Here is a 20269-nt window from a genome sequence, read left to right on the forward strand (position 1 = left end):
TACCCTCACTTTCCCCCTAACCACTGGTATCTCAAAGGTGTGCTTCTACTCTCCTCTCCTATCCTCTCCTCTCCTCTGCTTGTGTCCTCTCATCTCTCTTGTCATTGTTTGCAGGTAATTAAGTTAACTAATTTTCTCTATATTCTCAAAATGAGTTGACCCGTTTGTTTTTCATGATATGTTACTATTTGTTTCCTGTCGTTATTACTGACTGACGTCAATGATAATTGGTTATTTTTCTCTGCCTTTTGAAAACCCCATTTTTGTTAAATGAAAGGTACTTCCTCAGCGTTCTTTCCGGCGAGGAGGAAGTTGTCGTTCATTGTCTGTTTGTATTCTCATCACCGGGAGACTTGGCAGCAGCAGAAGTGCACTAAAGAACAAGTCTCTCTCCTTTAGGTGAGATTACTGCACTGCCCTGACCATTTAGTGGACTGCAACTGAGACTTATTGTGCCGTACAATGGCACTTCATTTGTTCAACCATGCAGCCATCCACTGATCAATACCTCCATTATGCTGCTTATCCCAGTCTTTGGTGGCAGCCTGAAAAGAACACACCGCCCTTTAACCTCCACATCATGTCTTCCACTTTTTATCCTTTGTGCTTGTTCCGAAGGAAGGTGTCCAGCGCAGCGGGCTCCTCTCCGTGCCTCCTGTGGAATCTTGATTCCAATGTGGTTGTCATTCTGATCCACCATGGCTGACTGTATCTTGTGTGCTCTCACCTTTGGCAGGTATCTGGATGAAAACCAGCCGAACATCCAGGATGAGGGAGAAGAGGGCCGACTTTGTCGCAGGATGTCTGGGAGGAAGGGTGATAGCAGCGGGTGGTCTAGGTCAGCACCTCCCTTCCTTCAGCTTGTTCCATGTCTTTGTATCTGTCAATTAACGGCCAAACCTTACAACAGGGTATCGGATGTGTCTGATCAGTGTTCTGGTAACGGGTTTCACCTCGGCGGGAGTGTAACAATGTGCCGGATATTTTTTGACTGCAGTATGTGAAGTTCAAGATTCGCAGGGATTGTCAAACTTCTTTTCCTGTTTATCATCCTCTCATCTTTGGCCGGCTGCAGGGAATTGGTCTCATGACTGCCGGAAAGATGACTTAAGATTAATTAAGAAATTATTTTGCATAAATAATTATTATATTATACATATTGGGGTAGCACGGTGGCGTGGTGGTTAGCACTGTCGCCTCACAGCAAGAAGGTCCTGGGTTCGACTCCGTCCAGAGGCCTTTCTGTGTGGAGTCTGCATGTTGTCTGCGTGGGTTCTCTCCGGGTACTCTGGCTTCCTCCCACAGTCCAAAGACATGCTCTAGGGATCTGGTTGATTGGGGGCTATAAATTGCCTGTAGGTGAGTGTGGAAACAACCTCCATATTTCCCAGTAGCCATGGTCTGCTGTCTCGAATCAAAGAGGTTCATCTCAAAAAAGTGAGCAGATTTATGAATCCCTGCAGTAACTCAAAGGCCAAGGATATCCAAAATATGGATTTTGCACTGAAAAGGAAATGCAAAACCCAACTACTACAGCCAATAACACACATTGTGTCAATTCAAAAATAACTTTCCCCGAGACTTGGAAAACAGCTGCAATCTTTAAATCTGACTTGAACTGCAAATGCAGACCCATTGCCATCTTCCCAGTTGTCTCTGGATACTGGAAAATATTGTAGCTAAGCAACTCATAATACACATAGAGACAAATCCGTTACTGTCTTAAGAACTGCAAACTGCTGACTCATTAAAACATAAAACGTCTTTTGGATAAGTTCCTGGGACAAGTTTTGTTAGAATTACAAAAGGCTTTTGATACTGTTAACCACAGTGTGTTGCTATCCATCCCAAATTCCATTTTTCTGATCCTGCATCACAATGGTGTGACTGGTACCTGAGGGCAAGAGCCCAATGTGTGAGAGTTAATGGGGAAAGGTCCATCATCGCTGCGAATAGTCAGGGGTCGGTTCAAGGGCTATTGCTATTTAGCTGTTTTCCTTTTTTTGTTAATTTTTTTCCTTTTCAGCCTCAAATTTGGGGACACAGTTTCTAGCTTTCTGATTTCAAATCAAGCCTACCACTTAACGTGAATAAAAGGCACTCATCACAAACAAATATATTACATTACATATCATTTAGCTGACGCTTTTATCCAAAGCGACTTACAATAAGTGCATTCAACCATAGGGATACAAACTCAGAAGAGGAAGAAACAAGAAAGTGCAATTTCCTCAAATAAGCCAATTTAGTTTGCTATAGATAAGTGGCGTTATAAGTACAATTTAAGTGCTACAATTTGTTAGTCTTTTAGTGGAGTCTGAAGAGGTGTGTAATGTCACACACCACTAGAAACATTAAAGCCTGGGCTACAAAGCCAGATAATCTGTTGGAATATGCTCCAAACACAACTCCAACATCATTTAAAGGAGTTACTAAAATATCACATGCAAATTTTCCCCAAACTAAACAAACTTGGTGCATTTGCGGAGATAACGTTCGAAAGATAGATGCTAGCAAAGGAACTGAGACACGAAACGAGCCGATTCCACCCTGATTAGAGCCATATCTTTAACATTTCCCTCAGACAAACCTTTCCGAGGTTATGGGAAAACACGGCAGGCACATAGATCACATTATTGCTTTTCGATGATAAGCTCCTCTCCTTATTGGGGGGGGCTTTTGCACTTCAGCGTCAGAGTCTAAAGTTACTCTAGAAGAGTTGGCCGATGGTGTGAACGTCTTTGCCCAAACAATCAGAAACGGACTTCATGAGGGGGGAAAGCATTTTAAATTGCAGAAATTGAATTTTTGCAAAACGGACTAACCGACCACAAACATTTTTCACTTTTAGTTTAATCAAAAGATGTGGCATCCTTTTGTTCCTAAGACATTAGACTGTCCATATCAGAGATCTTACGTGTATCAATATATAAATACTGATATGTACTAAACACACAAGTGTTTTTATTATGACATCCTTTTCCAGATAAACCTTGTAGTTGCAGAAATATGGCATTTTTAGAATGTGCAGGCAATTTTTGAGCAGAGGCCTAAAAAACGGCTCAGCCTCCTGTGGACAGATTTGAAAATTCATTTTCCATTAGCTTTCTATGTTCTGCTCGACAGAGCTGCATTTGTTCACACGTGAAGAGAGACTGAGCAAAGCAACGTAGGAATCAGAGGTAATTTGTCCTCGCAAAAATTGATTTAGGTATGAGTGAACTAGCATGCATCCCACACATTACAGTTCATATAGAGATTACAAATATAATTATATAGAAATACAATACATACAAGATTTACCATAAAGGTTACATGCAAATAATACACAACATTCATTGTAACAATTATCTTTCATTTTCAAACGGCAACTCAGACAAATATAAGCCAGGCAGTCTAAAAACAAAATCATACCTGGAGAGTTAGATAACATTGAACAAATACTTTGGAACACTTTAAACTGAAGTTGATAAATAATTTACCCCATGATCATTTTAAACAGGAATTATAAGTAATACTGTATGTTGTCTGTTAAAGGAGCAATTGCATTTCTTAAATATATTTAACAGTGCTAGCATGCCATGAATTATACATTATAAGACCAAAGCTGATTGGTGCCCGGGCTGAACTTTGGACACCCCTGATATATATATATATATATATATATATATATATATATATATATATATATATATATATATATATATATATATATATATATTCATGGTATATATTACATTATATTTACAGATATTAAACGTGTGTGGTAGTTAGGAAATTAGCTTATCAATTTTGCGTCGAACAATATGCAATTATTTCTGAGATTTTAAGCAGTTTAGGTTTTACAAAACCCCACACCTTAACATAGATATTTATTGACTATTTCTTGGATAGTTTCATCACACATAATTCAATTTAGCAGTTTTTTTCTTCTTATGTGACAACAATAAGACAGACATCTCACCTTTGCGTGTGCGAGAACAAGAGGGAAATGGCAATCTTGCCCCGCTGAGAGAGACAATTAGAAAGTCAGCAGGTGACAACAGAGACAGAAAGGAAAGAGGATTAAATGAGGGACTAGAGTGTGAGTGTGAGTGCAAAGGGAGAATGACACCGAGGGACCCGTGAGAGGAGAAGAGATGTTGTATGTTTATTCTATGGGAGTGTCAGCTGTGAGTCCGGCTCCCCATCTAATCCATGAGAATATTTTGGGTTTTGCGAGTCATCGCTGGTTTATAGGACATTTCCAAACCCATGCTTTGGGAAATAAAAGAGGAAAATACATCCACAAAAGAGCAGTATAACATTAAACTGTGTGTGTGCGTGTGGGTACACATAAAAAAATGCAGACAGTGTGGTGTGTGAAGTCGTCCTTACATTGTTTTACATAAATACATTAATACTGTGTACTAATGAAGTCACTGGATTGAAAAGCAGCTTTTTATAGAGCAGCAGGAGGAGTGACAAAGGAACGTCAACAGGTGGCCAGGTGGGATGTTACATGACTTTAGGCGTTGGTCTTCCTCTAATAGTCGGCTAAAACATTAAGGATTGGGCTACTGGGGGAAACATAACTGATGAAAACTGATAGCTTTATAACGAAGTGTTTTATCATTTACATGCCAAATGAAAAGGAGCTTTCCTCATTTCCATAACTTGAGGCTAGTAAGTAGTCTCACGTTTCAAAGCAAACCACCAAACAAAAAAAATATGCAATATTCAAATTCTGGATCCTTTCCCTTAAAAGAAAACCAAAATGAGCGAATATTTTTTAATAAATTAAATTTTTTTTTACGTATTTAAGGCTGTTTGAGGTCTGTTTTCTAACGAACAAACTGCATGGGTGTTGGCCGATACACCAACATAACATAACAGCATTTCACAGGCTAGTTTTAACCTGAGGATACGAGCGCGTAGTGACTGACTGAGCATCCTCAGCAATGTGTCCCAGATGTCTTATACAGGATATTAATATATACATCTACTGGCTACAATGGAATAATATATCAATCAGTAAGTTTTCTGTAGAATCTAATCTCTTGAAATGAATGTTGAAATGTTGTGTTTCTGCTACCTTAGAATGAGCCGTTTACATCCGAATACGGAGCGTCGCTCTTCACGTAGCCAGACACCGTTTTTGTAGAGAAGCTCAGAACGATTAAAGCAACCTGTCTCAGCTGCCTAACAATGGTTGGAAAACACGAGGGAGGCGCTGGTGTTTGTAGTCTCCACGGTCGGAAAGCCAAACACGGTCTCAAGGAGACACTGTCACCGCTAAGCTAACTAGCTTAGCCAACCCCACACATTGGTAGCAGATAGATAGATAGATAGATAGATAGATAGGCAAGCAGACAGGCCACCGTACTGCTCCTACGCTAAGTTGGCACACAGGGGGAAATATTGTAAAAAAAGCCATGGGTTAAAAATGTAATGTGATGTAAGTCGCTGCTGATAAAAGCGTCAGCTAAATGACCTCTAATTTAAGAGGAGTAAAATTCATCCTGATGCCAATTAGATGCCCATCGAACCACAAGTTGTTTACCAGCATGTATGTTTTAGACATAATAATCTATCATCCCCTTGTCCTCCATTACTTGTGATTTGAGGGTCGTCGTGGCGCAGGAGTAGAGAGGGTGCGCTGGGAACCGCAAGGTTGGCGGTTTGAGCCCTGGCTGCTCTATGTCACATGTCGAAGTGTCCCTGAGCAAAACACCCAACCCCTAATTGCTCCCTGGGCCAAAATGTAAAAAGCCATGGGTTAAAAATGTAATGTAAGTCGCTTTGGATGAAAGCGTCAGCTAAATGCTTTGAAGGATCACGTCAAATCCTACACACTGCACCTTTGAAGGCGATGTGTTACCAAACAGTAAGATGTTTGTATTTGTTCGGGCTAATCTGGGCAGGCGAAGTTGAATTCAGTTTATTCACAGATCTGAAGAGATATTACATCCAAGGCACTTATCCTTCATTTTTTGGGAGCTAATTCTGAACATGACAGAGCAAAGACAAGCAAATGCCGTAACCATTTAAAAAATGTCACGTCAAAATGCTACTCACTGATTATCAATCTGTTTCCTCGTGCATTTATCCACGTTAGTTTGTTACAGTGACAGTTACTCTCTCCATCTCATTTTATTCGTATTTGTATTTGGCGATGAGCGCCCGACAACTTGATATCCACATGTTCATTTCAATTAGATGCCGCTCTTCAGGGAAGAAGCTTTGAGGTGCAATTATGTGCTCAGCCATATCATTTTATTGAATGCTAATTTGCCAGAAATGTACACACACACACACACACACACACACACACACAGACAGGCATATGCATACCGTATACAGAACTAACATATACTTGAGGTTTTCATAATTTGTGCCTTCTCGTCTGTTTGAATGTGAATAACATCATCGTCTTTTTAAGGCTATAACATTGGATTATAATATTAAAGCTGCCTAATATGCAAACCAGAAATAACACACTGTCAGAGACGTGTAATGATTCAGAAAATGACTTCAAATAAAAAATCAACAGGTAAATCCCTGTATTTATTTAGGTTGATAGGATCCGTGGCTGCAACTAATTTCGTAATTTTGCCCTTCTGCGTCAAGGCAAATTGCCATAGCAACGTTCACAGACAACATTACGGTATGACAGGCTAATGAAACACAAAACTGGGTTTAAATGTTAGTTTGGAATTTACTACAGTGTGGATCATTGAGCTACGACGTACTGTTGAAGCTAATACGGGTGCCTTAACTTTTAAGCTCTGAATAACAAAGCATTTCAGGACTGAAAGTGGCTCCCAGGTCTAACAGAGGCTTTTATAAGCGTATTTGATGAAAAGAATCTATATCAACTTAAAAAAATAATCCTTTGTTTTGACAAGTTCTCACCTTGCATGGTCTTTCCCTTGATTTGTTTTTATTCAATTTTGAAGAAAATCTTTTCTCCATTAGCCAGGGAGCTGCAGTAAGGTTGATTCATTTGTGTACGCTGGTGTCCCCCTCACACTTAACATGATCCTTTCCGATGTACTATTCGATTTTTACTGTTCACCCACAGCCATATCCATCAGAAAGAAATGCATAAGATAGCAAACTCAAATGAACCAGGAATAGCAGGGCCCATTTAAATGGTAAGACGATAAGGAATTTGGGATGTATTTCTCTTACCATTCTAGAGATAAAAAAGAAGTAATAAAGGAAAAAGGAAAATGTATTTTCCTTGATTAATATCACATGTTTAATCGTTAGAGTTGATGAGATTACACTGAAATGCAACATTCATGATAGATTATCTGAAGATATACATGGGCTCTCTCTGTGTTTTGGCTTACTGTTGACTGGGGCTTTTACCTCATAACACTACTTACATCCAAATAGCTGTGTTACAAAGCATAGATCTACCAAGAACACTAAAATAGTAATAAATACAATATTCACACATCACCAAAGACCTACGTGCTATTATGCAAATAACTGGATAACGTAAAGGCCCATGGGCCTGAACGGATATGAATAGAAGCTCCTGGCTCGGGGGTCACTATGATATCACACTTGTTGCTGTCTGTCGCCATCTGTGGGCTGAATCCTGTGTGTCTATCCGTACTCAGAGCTACGGCCCCTTTAAGAAAGATTGCATTCTCTAATCACTGTGACTCTCCTGATGTTTATCATGCAAACATTTAAGTAGCTAAATCCCATTTTGTCAAAGATAACGTCTTGCTTGTTGTAAGAACTTGACTTGTGTCTGTTGTGTTACCGACGTGGGGTTTGTTCGGCATTTATAGTTTACAATCCTACAGAGCATGTTGCTGTAGAAATAAATAACCCAATATAATGTCGTGAACACAGCTTACTCATATATTTACAAAGGCTGAATGTGTACGACTTTATTATTATAATGCTAATAGGACATAGTTTGGACAGCACATACTGTGATGGTTGTAGACTCCTTGTTAATAAATAATTGTAACATACACAGGTTCTACTTCTTCTAGCCGCTGAGGAGTCGTGTTGACCATGTTCTTGATTATACTAAACAAATCTCTGTTACAGAGAACAGAATTAATGAACAATGCGTGCTGAGAAATCCCTGCTGGAATATGATAAATACTGTAAAGTGGGCTTGTAATGATGCAGTTGGCATATGAAACATTAGCACAAAGTCCTCTGCTGGTTTGTAATGCTGTGCAATCTCAAAATAGAAGAGGGGAGAAGTTGGTGAGGTGAACACAGAAGACAGAAAAATAATTACTTGTGGGCTTTGGGAAGGGCTGAAGAATGGAGATGTAAACAGAGGATGAAAATGATATTTTTGAAGCAAGCTTTTTTTCCGTGCGATTGATGTCTTTCAGGAGTGGCCCAGCCTTGCGTGCACAATCATCTAATTAAAAAGCATAGTGGAAATTGCGTTCTAGCTTTATATTATCAGCTTTTCCGTTTCACTGATCCAAGCAGACCTCCAGTAGACGTTTGACTGCAAAACAGCAGATTGATCAGCTTCAAAGTCAGCGCCGTAGAACGAATGAGTCAAACAAACATACATACAACCTGAGTTAGCTTAGTCATTCTCCAACATTAATAAAGCTAAACGACAGCATGAAGCTAATAGTGAAAGAGTAGTTGTGCAGAAGAGAGCATGAGGAGCACAGAGGAGACAAAAAGAAGAAGAGAATCGTCTCACAGAATGGATTCGAAATAAGAAGAGAAAAAGTAAGAAAGATGAGCAATTGAATAAAGTAAAGAGGTGAAAGGGTGAGCTTAACGGAGACAGGCAGGAAGAGCCAAAAGGGATTACAGCAAAAAGTGATGAAAGTAAAGAAAGGAGGAGGAACAAAGGAGAGGAGGAGAGAGGGAGCAGAGCGGAGGACAAGAGGAGCGGCTGGACAATCGACATGACGTCTGTCTGCCGGGAATCAAAGCTACGATAGGAAGCCTTTGAGCTCCAAGAGAACGTTTCTGTGTGTGCGTGCGTGTGTGTGTGTGCGTGTGTGTGTGTGTGTGTGTGCGTGTGTGTGTTTTAGGGGAAGCAGGCCAAGATTGCTTTGAAAAAGCCGGCTCGCCAACGCTCTCTCCCTTCAACCAAACGATGATAATAGTCTTCCTCGGACACAAACACTACACACGCAGGGTCTCGCTGTGACGTGGGGTCTCCATGGCGACGGCAACAACTTACAGCGGCTGATATAAAATGACAGTGAGCGTTGCACCTGGGGTGAGATGGAGGGGGAGGGAAGGAGAGTCGAAGCGGGAGGAGGAACATCAGACGTCAGAGAGGAGATGAAACGCAAATGTGGTACGAAAATCCGCCTGGACTCAAAGAGGAACAAAGATCACTTAGAGCTCACGTTTATGTCACAGCTTGTTTCTCGCATTCATGTGACGGAAATATCCAATTGGATAAAATGATGGAGCCATTGATAAATGACTGCTTAGTGATTCTAGTTCATACCTAAAGCTGCATTAATCGAGCACATTGATATGATTGACCAACACGTGGTGACTTCCTCCTCTGGAGTCGGGACCTTCCTTCGAAAGCCGCTTGGATGTTCACGCTAAGTTCTCTCAAGCTGCAGACAAAAGCTCTATTCGGGGAGGCCATTAGTGTACCAGAACAGTTCGTCCACCATTCCAGGTGTTGATGGAGTCACGGTGATTCACCATCACGTTGCTGTGGCAGATGCTGCTTTGGATGTTTAATGTCTGCATTTGTTTGTGTGTGTGTGTTTATTCTGCTCTCAGCGCACTGACTGGAGGTGAAGTGTGTCGGGACATGTTTTTTGTTTAGCGTGTTATTAATACGCATTCATAATCTTTAGGTGACGAATGTGAATTTAGTCAAAATAAAAATGCCGATTTGAGGATTTGAATCCTCTGAGCCACAGGAGCCAAAACATGAAATCCACACCTCTGACACCTTTTATCTTGATTTATATGAACATTTGAGGCGTCTAAATCTATTTAAATAGAATGAGCTATATTTGTATATTAAAGCCTTTGCTTAGTGCAGACATGTTTCCAACCCGTGTGATGATGCATTCAAAACATAAACGCGTTCCTTTTTCATTTCGCAGGGAACGAGCCGACGCCGTTGGGCACGGTGGAGAGCTACAACCCGGTGAAGCGGCGCTGGGAGTACGTGGCGCCAATGCCCACCGCGCGCTGCTCCTCCGCCCTCCTGCAGACAGCCAACATGCTGTTTGTCATTGGCGGGGTCTCCCAGGGACCCAGTAACGCTTTGGAGGCCCTCTGCTCACCTGAAACCGTGTGACACGCGCAGGAGTCCAGAGTGGGATCCGTATTTTAGTCACGTGAAATGGATCCATGGAATCGCACTTGGCGTTTTCGACCATTTTTTTTTCCAACTGATGGATTGTGCACACTGGGACATGAGCCAAAAACAAACACACACACACACACACACACACACACACACACACACACACACGGTGTCTGGAGAAACAACACGCCTTTGACCTGATCAGCATTTTTCAGAATAAAAGCAGGGTAATTATCTGGACACTAAAAGGAAGATAGGGCCATATCTGTAAGTCTTTTTCGCGGCGGTGGCGCTCTTTGCGTAAGGGAGCTCGGACACTTTTCTATGACCTCGACCGAGTTTTAGAGAGTGCCGTTCTAGTTGTGTGAATGTCTGTTTGTGTTCTTCTTCTTGTCTCTTTGTGGCACTGCTAGCAAGTGCTACTCCAGTGTCAACAACAGTGTCCCTTAACACGTTCTCCACACCTTCTCGCACCCCAAGCAGCTGCCTGCCAGTCAAGCGTTGACCACAGTCACTGTGTTTCCCTGGTTCCTTTAGTTGCAGAAAAGCTGACTGTGGTCCGAGCTGCTGGCATCTCGCTCTGCTGTCCATCCATCCAGCCTCTACCAGCACCACAGCGATCCATTTCCATCCATCTCCAGTAGCTCAAGGAGGAAGATGCTCGTGCAGTGAATGCAGAGCTTCTCATACCTGCTGCACCGAAGCGTCCGTACAGATAAATAACACCCTGCACAACAGCCCGCTGACATGTGATGTTCCCCTTGAGTCTGTTTGAGCGATAGTGGTGGAATTGTTTTATTTTCCTAAACTTGATGTCTTGAAGCCTGATGATGGATAAAATGAGAAGGGGATTTTTACGGGGCTGATACCTCGGCAATATTGTTGTTCAGGTTCAGGTGATGATTTAATAATTATAAGCAAGATGAGATTTTATGATAATGTGAGTGAAATAGCCCGTTTAGATATAACCCCAGTCTGCATAATCAGTCTAAATAGTCTTTTGAGTGCAAAAAGGTCCATTCTTCTTTGTAAGCTGTGTAGCTTGCTCAGGAAGGAGGTTGTAAAACATACAACCGTCGGCTTGGTTCAAATTGTGATGTTCTCGGTACCCATCCAGCCTCTGTTTGGGATTTGTCAGTTTCTGCTTGTGCTTACATTTTTTACAATCATCTTACTTGGTTACAGGAAACGTGTCTGCTCATTAGGAGCATACAGTCTCCTTTCAAAATAAATCACTCATGTAGGTTTAGGTATTTTTATGTTAATTCACACAACAACGATATTTGGTTAGATTAAGGCAACTGAAGTACTTGTTTTGGCTTCGTAAAAAGAATCCCTTTTAGGAGAAAGCTTTTTTTCAGGGGTTATACCACATATGACCCCCAAACACTGTCAATGTAGGTGGGTTCTTGTTTTAACTGTTAACCTGTGGATGTGGAAAGGTTCTGTGACAGATTCAGAGGTTTATGGACAGCAGGCGAGGTTGGGCATAAATCAAAGGAATTACACTGTGTTACCACGTGGCGAGCAGCCTCGGTCGAATTGGCCTTTGGGCTTTACAGTCTGTACACGTATGACATCATCACTCCCAAGACCCTCACATCAGCACACGACCCCCCCCCCCCAAAAAAATAAAGGAAGAAACTGGTGAGAACGGTCGAGGAGGGACCCGTCTCCATCTCCCGGGATGGACGGAATGGACAACATAAAAGATACAACACGTCCAATTCATGCAACAGAAATGGTTGAAATATTGAGTGCAGTGAGCCAAATAATGATGGATGACGGTACGGGCTTAAAAAGAAAAGAAAAACTTCAAATTGAATCTATTTAGCGTGTGAAAGGCCTTTTTGCCACTAAAGCAGTGGGAGCACCTTGGTGTGCTTTTACTAAAAGCTACACATCAAAGAGCAAAGATTCACGCCGACGGCCTCTTTGTACATCTATCCTCCTCGTTCAAACCATTATTAATAACAAAATAATTGTTGCGTTAGCATGAAAAATGAAATAGACCAATTATGCCTCTCAATACAGGAAACTATTTAAAAAGAGCCATCTGCACTCAGAGAGAGAGGGAGAGAGAAAAGGAACCGCTGCCGACCCACGGTACATGCCTTGTTTCCCTCACACACACACACACACACAGATAGACGTCTCTTCTTACCTGTCATGCCCCATTGGCTACACGTGTCTGGTCTGCACCATCTGGTCAGACCTCGTTAACACAGTCGGACTCGTGTTGCTGAGCGCCGGAGCCGCTGGAGCTCAGATGTGATGCCAGTTGAGGGTCGGCTATTTTTGGTGCAGCGTTGTGTGCATTTAATTGAGTGCGTTAAGGCACTCACACATATACACCAGCACGCACGCACGCACACACAGACACACCCGGTGTGTTGTTTGTTTGCGGAGCCGAGAGCAGAGCTGTTAGAATGCAGTCCATCACTCACTGGTCCATCCGGCAGCTTCAACAAAAGCTGGGAGGGAACACGGAGAGCATTTAGTGTGTAAGCAGCACTGCTGGCTGGGGACTGTTACTCTCTCCATTCACTACTCAGCCTGAATCCACCGCAGTCTGTGAGAGTGTGTGGGAGAGGGATGTGCGTTTTGAAAAGTAGACACACACACAAATGAACCTAGAAAGTCTAATGGCTCTGCTGCTCTTTGAATGCATTTTTAATGGCTGATTGTCGCTACACTTGATCTTAAAGGTCCATTAGCTGGTCTCTTATTGGCCACTCGGGGTCAGCAGCACAAGCTGCAGACTCAACATGGACCTATTCTCCTCTCTTTGAGCTCTTTGGTGTCCAGCTGTTCCCCAGGGAAACGTGCCACCCGTTTTCCTGCAGTAACCCGGAGCCACAGACTGATACGATCCCCTCACAGTCGACCTAAAACCATCTCCATTGTAAACACATCCGTGAGTGTTAGAGGTGGTGCAGTGGGGATAGATATTTCATTTTAAACTAAACCTCCACCTAGCAAGTGCAGCTGTTGTTTGAGTGTACTTAAAAACTAAGCAAAGCTACGTCGGAAGTTTATTGGAACGAGCAGGAAGCGACACATGTAAAGTGAGACTAATCCGCAGAGCGCAGGGCCGCTCACCAAGCATCAGTGTTTGACGCACATGTTCAAACATCTGGCTCCTCAGCTGTTAAACACTCCACTTCGTGCACCAGCTAACTTAGTCCCTCTGCACCGCGGCACACACACACACACACACACTCCCCGTCTTTTGTTGTGCGAGGTGTCTGTAGGACGAGGTCTCCTCTGCAGTCTCTGTGTTCCTCCGGCTCTTACATGTCACACTGCAGTCCCCAAGGACTCCTGGGACCCACAGCCAGCTCTACCCTTGCTTGTTGCTTTTCTCTCTCCCGCCCTCTCTGTACCTGACCCATCCTGTTTTTTAGAGAAGATTTCTAAATTTTATTTTTCAATGCAAAAGGTCCCACAAATACGTAAAAAAAAGCGAAACGTTGCCTTGCGCATTATTACCTCGCAAACATTTGTAGATACACAAAGTCCAAGATGCATTCAGGGCCCTGTTTTAGTGTAGGCACGAAGTGCCTTAATTCACACAAACAAACCAACAAACACAAAAGAAAGCCCCAGGACTGAACAATGATGGTGCATAAAGCACAGTGCAGAGCCAGGTGGGGCAGGGGGGGGAGCGGTGAATTTACACCGCTTTCCCTTTTATGACTCCAGTACCGAGCCGTGTGTTCTATTTGTCAATTAAAAGGCGTCTCGAGGGTTGTTGTTCTTTTTCTGTGCGGGCAAAACATGACACTGTTTCCTGGGCAACGGGGAAATGCGTCAACACCTGCAGGTAGCATAAACGGGTTGCCCCCCTATTAGCAAACCCATGTGTTCTCCCTTTGTTTCCTATTCGGGCTTGTAGTTGAACAATAACAGAATAATTATTAATTCACGTTTGATCATTGTTTTTGCCCTCCAGATGTTAGTGTAGTGGATTGAGGTTGTGAGGTGACAGATGTGTCGTGGTGTTGTCCAGATTACAGCTGGGTTCCCAAAGTGTTTGTCACCAGTTGTGCGTTCTCTCTAAGCTTTGGGTCGATGTTGCTTCAAATGTATTTTTAATTAGAGACTTGTATACAGATATCTGTTTATTTTCACCATGTTGCTGGAATAAGGCTCGAAAGAGTATTATACAGTTTGTATAATAGAGAATGAGAATGATCTAATGTATGGTCCTTCAGTAGAAATGTGTATATGAGGTTGTATTCAGTGTGAAAACAAAGAAAACAGATTTATTGGGATGTTATATCTGTATTTTTATGTGTTGAGTGATTTATAAACTTGTGGATTTTCACACCTAAAAGGTCATCGGCAAAATGATGTTCAACACAGATTGATTATATTTTAGGTTGTGTGATTGAATCAAGATGCTTCAAATCTGAACGACCCACTCTGACCGACGAGCGGCGAAGTGAAACAAGCTTCTACTCACGTTTTGGGAATCACAAACCCAGGATCCCTTTCCGGCTCCGATCCCGGTTCCCCTCACAGTGATCGACATGGTAGAAGGCTGGAAAACAGATTTGTGGTATCAGTAGATCAGTGTTGCTGTGTGATACTCTGCTTTGGGAGGTTTGACTGAACTTCACAGGGTGTGTTGTGTAGGCGTGAGATGTGTGTGATACTAAAAATACAGACATCTCCTTATTTATGTTGAAATGCTTTACACTGTATTTTTAGCCATCGGACTGTAAACATTGATGAATCAAACAGTTAATATATTTGTTTGTTTGGGAGGCGGATCTTCACACACACATTTTGTGAGTTTGCTGACTGAGGTGATCATGCTGTAGGTGGGCAAATGACAGGCTGACTACAAACAAGGATAAAAATTCTAAATAGTATTGTCATACTAGCAAATAAAAAGTACTTCTTTATTGTGCGGACAGATCTGAGCCCTTGCTGGTCATTTAATGGTTGGCGTTGCTAATTAAACACGAGAAGGTCGCTGATTGTGTTAATATACTTATTCTGCTCCACAGATAAACAAAGATATTATCACGTGATTTGCTCTACTCGATGACTCTTTGTCCCAATCACGATAACAATAGAAATCACAATGATATGATGTTGTGGTTGTATTTTATCTGTTATATATATCTGTTGGTTCAGATGAGACATGCAGAAGAGAACGACATGTATCAGGTTGTATTTCAAGAGTCCGGGAAAAGGCCAAAGTGTATCGGTTTTAGGATGTGTGTGGGTGATGTGATGTACACGTCGAATGGTCGCCTCACTTGCCTAAGCCTGCCAGTCACATTGTTAAGCCAATGATGCAATAAAAAATGCTAACACGGGTTCATGTTAGGTTAGGGTTTTATTAAGGGAAGTTACACGATGTTGATAATGTTGTATGATCGAACGAAGAGAACTAGGCTGACAATCATAACCATACTCCCTCCTCTGTATCGCTTTACGAGAACGCAGCAGAAAATACCCTTCTGGTCACATAGATCCTCGTCAGATCCCTTCATTTTGCACCCATGTCACATTTTGGATCGTGGATCGGCCGGGGCTCATTCAGGGTGATGACAAACTGTAGCCGGCGTCAACGTGGCGGGCAGGCTTCAGGCCGAGTTCGTGGCCGGGACTCCGGTGCAGTAGTTCAGTGCCTATACTACATGTGAGGTAGTGCCTCCACTATGAACCCTGTTCTACAATAAAATATTTTGACTTGCTGTCTGATTCCACATGTCTCTTGTATCCCTTTTCTTTCCCTGCTGTGGGCCTTTAGCCCCGTCTAGTGGAGAATAAAAAACAGCAGCCATAATGACAGGTAAAGAGCACATGGCATCTATTTCTATGGGGCCATCTCCATTCCAGCCTCTTAAGAGATCCATTATAGATGACGCTGACAACATCAAAACCCACTTCAAGCGCACTGCGTGGATGGAGGGCTCCTATAGACAGAAAATAAAGTTGAAGTGAATGTTTCTCTTCCCACTGTGGTAATAACCAGACCTCTGATATCTTCACCTAATGAACCTTCTTTAGTCATCGTCCGTCGGACCTTCAGGAGATAAAGGCTTCTTGAAGCAAAAGTAATATTGGGAGCAGGAATGAAGGAGCAGGAGGATGCAAAGAGCCGCTAGGTGACCGCTCACTAGGCCCAGTTACCGCTGGTTGTTTTATATGAGGTGAACAAGAATCCCATAAGGACAGCCCCATGAGTCTGTTGGAAGCGTCCCCAGCGGACTTTACAGCTATCTCCTTTCAAGATGCCAGTCTTATAAAGGAGGTGATTGATGGGTTTAAACACTGATGCCAGCTGCCGTGCACGGAATCCGCTCCAGTTACTGATCCATGTAGAATACGTGGAAATAACGAAGCGGCATGCTTCTTGTAGCCTACTGCAGAACGACACAAGCTGGATACTCCGAGCGATGCAATAGCAGTAGTCATGCACATGTCCTCAGATTTAAGGGGGGTGTTGAGCAGAGGGACGTTTGCACCTCCAAGGAGGCAGAAACAGAACACTGCTTGAGGAAGCACTACATGTGTCAATTTTTTTACACCGAAATAAAATAGACTGCTGTAAAGAGTCTGGATGTTTGAGGCAGAGTGACTCCTGCGCTGTGTGATTTCTTATCCCTAATTAACTTTAAATAATGACTTTCAAATTCAAAGTGGCGTCCTGATGGACTTCTGTCCCTCGTGGAGACGGAGCAGGCAGAGAAGCGTACGGTCCTGTGCGGCCTCTGTATGGAATCAGTCACGTGGGTGGTCCCAGCAGAGGGAAAAGCTTCCACCTGAAGTGTTCTGGACGCTGTATGCACTCGCATTATTTTGCATGTGTACTTGTTGAAGCACTTATGAGACATGGTCTTAATGGTCCGACCCGGGAAAGAGCCACCGTGCATGACGTGTTGCAGAAGTCTGTTAAACAAAGTAATTTCAATGAAAACATATATTTACATACTGTATACATTGGTTTTTTTTTACATGGAATAAGTCCAGTCCACCACATGGAGGCGATCTTGACTTGTCTTTTTTGTACTTTAAAATATGTTATGAAGTAATTTATTTTAAAATCGTTTCATGCTGCATTTTGTCTTAACAAACTTATTTTTCTCTATTTCATTATTTAGGGACACAAAAGGGGAATGTAACAATTCATTGGACATTATTACCACGCATCAATCACCATTAAACCTTTTTTGGACTTAAATTTTAATCTTATTATGGCAATTTTACTTTGTTACGACTATTTGTCTTTTGAGCTACATTTAAGTACCCTTTTGGTGTGACGTATTTAACGCTGTTACGCAGCTTTTAATAATCTGTAGGCCAATGTTGGCCTGATTGATTGATTGTCATGACAGAAAATCACAGTGTACCATATCCTGTTAAGTTCACTAGCAATAACTAATCAATCATTAACCAATAATCAGTTTCCTAAATGTCTAATTATTTTTTTATTCCAAAATATTTTTCGCATCACACTAATAGACGTCTGCAGTGCTTCCTCTGTTACTGTCAGTTAATTGTAAATAGTTGATAGTCTGTTTCTTCCACCCTCCAGGGAACCATGTTGCTGTGTTCTGCATTGAAATAATACTTACCAAAAAAGTACACACATATTATCAGCTAAATGTACTTTAAATATGAATAAAGTGCAAGTACTGTCTGGAAAAATGTTCCATTCAGACTGGTTTAAAATAATTGTATTGTTAAATTTTAGGAATGCTGCTTCAGCCTAGCAAAGCCTACTTTCAACGATTAAAACCGTTCAAATATTAAAATGTACAGCTCATTCAGGAGAGGGGTGCTATGACATTTCAGCATTCTACCTCTTATGCTTGAATTTATGTAAATCAATAATCATCAATATTTTAACATGGTTTTCCGATGGAGTTTGTATTCCAATCTTCTAAACTTTCACATGTTTCTGCTTCGCCAATCTTTCAGAAACAAACACCATTTAATCTTTAAAGTGTTGAAAAAAGTCTGAACTATTTCATAAAATATATATCTATAGATATCTATTCTACTTTTTTAATAATCACTGATTATGTTTCATTAGTTTTTCAGTCTGTTTCTGAGATTTACATGGTTTCTATGTAGAGAGCTAGAGTGAGGGATTGAAATCTAAAGGGTAGAGCAACCTCAGGATCTGGTTCAAAAAATATTTGCAGTTCTTCCCTATTGCCACAATATTCACTCTTCAGGCTCCCACAGGCATTTTTGGATCAAAATGGTGGCATGCTTCTGCTGCTTGTAGTCATGTGGCTATGGAATCCCACAGACATTTACTTTTGGCCTGAGGAGCCGGAGAGTGAGACAATGTCTGTCTACAGCTCCATAGGCTCCAATACAAATCTGCTGACATATTTCTCAAAGAAACCAGAAGGTACAGGTTTTGAAAACTTGCGACAGAGCCTTATTTATGACATATTAATAACATGTACGTGTTCGGTAGAGTCTTGGGTCCTGGAACATCTCCTTATTTTTTGGATTGGTACTGTTTTGTGGTTACAAGCACCTGTTTGAGGTTAGGGTTCTAGGTCACATCTCTGTTCTGCTCTCTGCTCTTTGAGCAGGTGCTCCGTTACCGTGGATACTCACACACGCTGCATTCTGTCGGTTTGTCAGTTTGTCTCACACAGCTGAACCATAATAGCTGATTACTGGAGTCACATGACACAGGTATGCTTTCTGTCAACATGATGAAACCCCTAATACTAAAATGACTCAATTATTACCATTACTACTAGTAGTACGAAAAATACTATTACTAACAGTAGTATTGACACTGCAACTGATAATACTATTCTTACTACCATAAAAGTACTACTAGTATTCATACTGCTATTAATACTTCAACAACTACTAATAGTATTACTACAACTACAATGACTACTACTATTACTATATCTAGTATCTCTACTGCTATTAAAATTACTACTACAACTAGCAGTACTACTAAAAATACTACTACTTCTAGTAGTGACTCTGCAACTGACGTTACTACTCTACTACTACTAAGAAAAGTACTACTAGTAACTCTACTGCTAGTAATACTACAACTACTACTAATGTTACTACAAATACTAGTATGTATTATAGTAATAATAGTATTAGTATTACAGCTGATAATACTAATACTAACACTACTACCAGTGTTTCTACTGCTATTGATACGAAACCTACTGTTGCTTCTTCTACTGATAGTACTACTAGTACTACAATTACAACTAATACTACTAATGTTGCTACAAACAATTAAAAACATGTTTTATAATTCTTCTCAGCTTTTGTTATTTCTGTATATAAAAAAAAATAATTTCAGGCCCCGCAACTTCTGTATTTTCCGCAAATCCCATTTCCATATTATGAACAATTCTTTAAAATAATTTCAGCTTTTCTGATGTCTGTATTAAAAGCAATGTTTTTAATATTCATTTCAGCTTTTCTCATTTCTGCCTTTTCAGAAAATCTATCCCATTTCTGTATTCAGCTATTCTTTCAAAATTATTTCAGCTTTTATAATTTCTGTATTTTCAGCGATTTTTAAAAACCCATTTCAGCTTTCAGCATTCCAAGGCATTTTCTGCAGGAAATGCAATTTCTAGTTATTAATGCATCATTTTCAGTCTTTGTGGGGAATTACGTCCTGAACAATTCGTCATATTTTACAAGTTATTCACATGTTTTTCTAAGTAAACGCTTCATCAGCTCAGTGATTATTGACATTAACCCATAACCCAAACCCTAGTTGTCAGTTAAATGTGGTTGAGCAATCCCTCCCGAGTGCAAATAGATTGAAACACTGAAGTAAAGCACAACCTCGGTAGAGGTGGATACAGCAGTGCAGTTGTTCAACAAATGCAAACAGCATCTAACCTGTAGAAAGAAAAGACTCTTATAGGCTTAAAATTACTACTACAACTAGTAATACTACTAAAAATACTACTACTTCTAGTAGTGACTCTGCAACTGACATTACTACTC

General features: G+C 41.2%; 1 protein-coding gene across 1 annotated transcript in view; it reads left to right on the plus strand.

Annotated features, from left to right (window-relative positions):
• Positions 1 to 11918, plus strand: part of klhdc8b (kelch domain containing 8B) — a 281616-nt gene extending 269698 nt beyond the window's left edge. Inside the window, exons 5-6 of the mRNA XM_040192274.2 lie at positions 737 to 838; positions 10077 to 11918. Coding sequence (XP_040048208.1) covers positions 737 to 838; positions 10077 to 10273 — 299 coding nt within the window. The 3' untranslated portion in view covers positions 10274 to 11918. The remainder of the gene's footprint in view (positions 1 to 736; positions 839 to 10076) is intronic.
• Positions 11919 to 20269: the final 8351 nt, after the last annotated feature.

This window comes from Gasterosteus aculeatus, chromosome 2 (genome assembly GCF_964276395.1).
Source record: "Gasterosteus aculeatus chromosome 2, fGasAcu3.hap1.1, whole genome shotgun sequence".
In the NCBI taxonomy this organism is placed as follows: Eukaryota; Metazoa; Chordata; class Actinopteri; order Perciformes; family Gasterosteidae; genus Gasterosteus; species Gasterosteus aculeatus.